Here is a 2938-nt window from a genome sequence, read left to right as displayed (position 1 = left end):
GCTCTTCGTTACAGGCGAAGCGTCAATCGTGTCTCGCTTTATCATTTCGGGTTTAATCTCGTCTCGCTCGATCTCGTCTCGCTCGGCGCGCTCGGCGATGCGCCGCAGCGGGTCGACAAATTGGCTTAAAACGGCTCTCCATCGCGATCTCGTTCTCCATTTTGCCAGTCTTTAACGCTCTGTGTTTTTTACGAATCGATGCGCGCGTCTTAGCGATCTCTTTCGCCGTCTTCTCTCGTTCACCGATATCCGTCGCAGCCATCGTGATTAATAAATCGGTCCTTCTCTCTCGCGGGAGGGAGAGCGATCGATGCGTTTGATGTATTCGCGACGACTGATCGCTCTATGGTACGGCGAAATCGTTAAACCCTCGCCTATATCTGCCGGCGCTAAGCGAGGAATTCTCCCATCCGTCGGAGTAACGACGAATGAACAGTTAAATCGCGCGGCGATACTCTCGCGCGTGCCTCACTTTAGAGGCGTGTTTATGCGCGATGCGCTTCCATCGCGGGCGCGCCGCGATGAGAGCGGCATCGTGAATTTAGACGACGCATCCGGCCCGGGTACTCATTGGGTGGCATATGCGAAAAAAGGGGGCGACGCGATCTATTACGACGGTTTCGGCAATTTTCGTCCTCCGCGAGAACTCGCGCATTATCTCGGGCGCGATGCTAATATTCGATACAATTGTCGCTCCTAGCAAACGCGCGATCAGAATATCTGTGGACAATTGAGTCTTCGATTTCTCCGGGGGGTCGATTGGAGGAATCGCGCGCTATAATATCGACCGTCGCTCGTCGATCGAGCGCAGTTCGATTACTCTCGTCAATCATGTCGCTAACTCTTACTCTTTCCGGACGATGTAGCATTCTCGCGGCGAGTTACTTTCCGCCTCTGGATTTAAACGACGATGATTACGAGTTAGGTTTAACAAATTTCGAGACTTATAACACGATACCGAATGTAAATTCCACGAATAATAAATTTTACTTTGACGACAACGACGAGGTTATCGCGATTCCAGTGGGATCTTACGAGTTAAGCACTATAAGCGCGTATCTAAGAGCTACGATCGCAAACGACGAGTTAGAGAGGAGAGACGAGAGCGCGAAAACGAGGAATTGGAAACGAGCGATGACGATTATATATAGTGTGTCGACGACGACTATTTCGAAGACGATGACAACGGTGATAAGAGTGAAAATTTTATAACGCTTCGCGGTAATGATAACACTATGAGAAGCGAGATTAAGTGCGCGTATCGAGTAAATTTCACAAAACCTGATAACATCGGTTCGCTACTGGGTTTCTCGTCTCGCGTGTTACAATCGAATAAATGGTACGCGTCTGATAAGCCGATAATTATTATGGCTATTAATCTCATTAGAGTAGAGTGTAATGTCACGACAGGAGCGTATCACAATGACAAATCCGCGCATACTATACACGAGTTCGCACCTAATGTTTCACCCGGATATAAAGTGTAGGAGATCCCAGCGCAGATCATTTACCTCCCGATCATCGCGCGGACCATTACTGATATAAATGTGCGTGTCGTGGATCAGAACGGAAGATTAATCGATTTTCGCGGCGAAGAGATCACAGTTCGTCTGCACGTGCGGCGAAGACGATAGAGAGGTGCGCGATGCTCGTAGTGAACGGATCGAATGCGAGAAACGCGCCCATCGTCGCTATCGCGTCGCCCCTAGATGCGAAAAAGAGAAAGAAAAAGGGAGGAAGATTAACCACCGCTAACGCGGCTTTCCTGCGCTCTTTGGGTTTCGTCGTACCAAGAACCGTTTCTCCGTAAAAGTGAAATGTGCGACATTCTAAGCATCGGCGGGGAGCCGATCTTCGACGATCGTATCGTCAAGATTGAAACTCACACATACAATCCTTACGCTAATACTACGTTTGAAAATAGCGACGAGATACGAATTCCTATACAACAACAAGATCTGTACACATTACCATGTGATAGTTTTCTCTACATAGAAGGTAGACTCGAGTCTAAAGAATCGCCGAGTGCGCATGAGGAAACCGCGTTGGTGACGAGGCTAGTGAACAATTGCGCGGCGTTTATGTTCGAGGAGATTCGCTACGAATATCGCGCGAAACGCAAGAGCCTAAAATCGTTTTATTAAAGATACAATGGCGAATGCCACATATAGTGTTAAACAATATTAATAAATTAAGGTTATTGCGCACATTGGATAGCGGACGATATCTGAGCGTCGCTTTTCGCTCGTGGGATCTCTACGAGTTTCCGCTTCTACAGAGCACGACTAAACATTCGTGGGCTGTCAAAGCGGCGACGAGAATCACGACGAGGTCACGAGAAGAAAAAATGGCTGATCGAGATCTTAGGAAACGTTGCCGACGATCGCGACGTTGCCGTCTCCGTCGAGACTATCGATGCTGATTACGAGGATATCAAACGTCTGGAAACTCTAAACGCTTCGCGGGCCTTTCGCTGCGGATATCACGCGAAGAATTGCGCGTTAGAGAACGCTTGTAAATTGCACGATTGGTGGTTCGAACGACGCGATCATTTGCGTAATATGTGCGATTGATTCTATATTATATTACTTTATATCTACTCGTTTGTATTATAAATTATATCGAATTATTGTATATTATGCATCATCATATATTATATAACATATCGAGTCACTTATTTAATCTATAAATTTAATTATATTTTAAGCTTTATATAATGTATCGAATCTATTATCAATTATATAACCTACAAATTTAATTATATATAATGTACCGAGTGAATTATATAATCTATAAATTTAATCATTTATTTTAAGCTTTAATAAATGTATTCGTCATACTGTCGCAAAATACACGCTATACCAACAAACCGCGTTTTTCTTTTATCGCGGTCGCGTATCCTTTCCCACGATAATAGCTCGCGCATCTCCTATTTTAG

At 45.4% G+C, this 2938-nt stretch overlaps 1 protein-coding gene across 1 annotated transcript in view; it reads left to right on the top strand.

Annotated features, from left to right (window-relative positions):
- The first annotated feature begins 1817 nt into the window (after positions 1-1817).
- Positions 1818-2938, top strand: part of LOC115242261 — a 2281-nt gene continuing 1160 nt past the window's right edge. The window contains exon 1 of the mRNA XM_029818404.1: positions 1818-2083. Coding sequence (XP_029674264.1) covers positions 1818-2083 — 266 coding nt within the window. The remainder of the gene's footprint in view (positions 2084-2938) is intronic.

This window comes from Formica exsecta, unplaced genomic scaffold (genome assembly GCF_003651465.1).
Source record: "Formica exsecta isolate Colony F162 unplaced genomic scaffold, ASM365146v1 scaffold589, whole genome shotgun sequence".
NCBI lineage: Eukaryota > Metazoa > Arthropoda > Insecta > Hymenoptera > Formicidae > Formica > Formica exsecta.
Note: the sequence above shows the minus strand (reverse complement) of the source record. Positions and strands in the feature narration are given on the sequence as shown.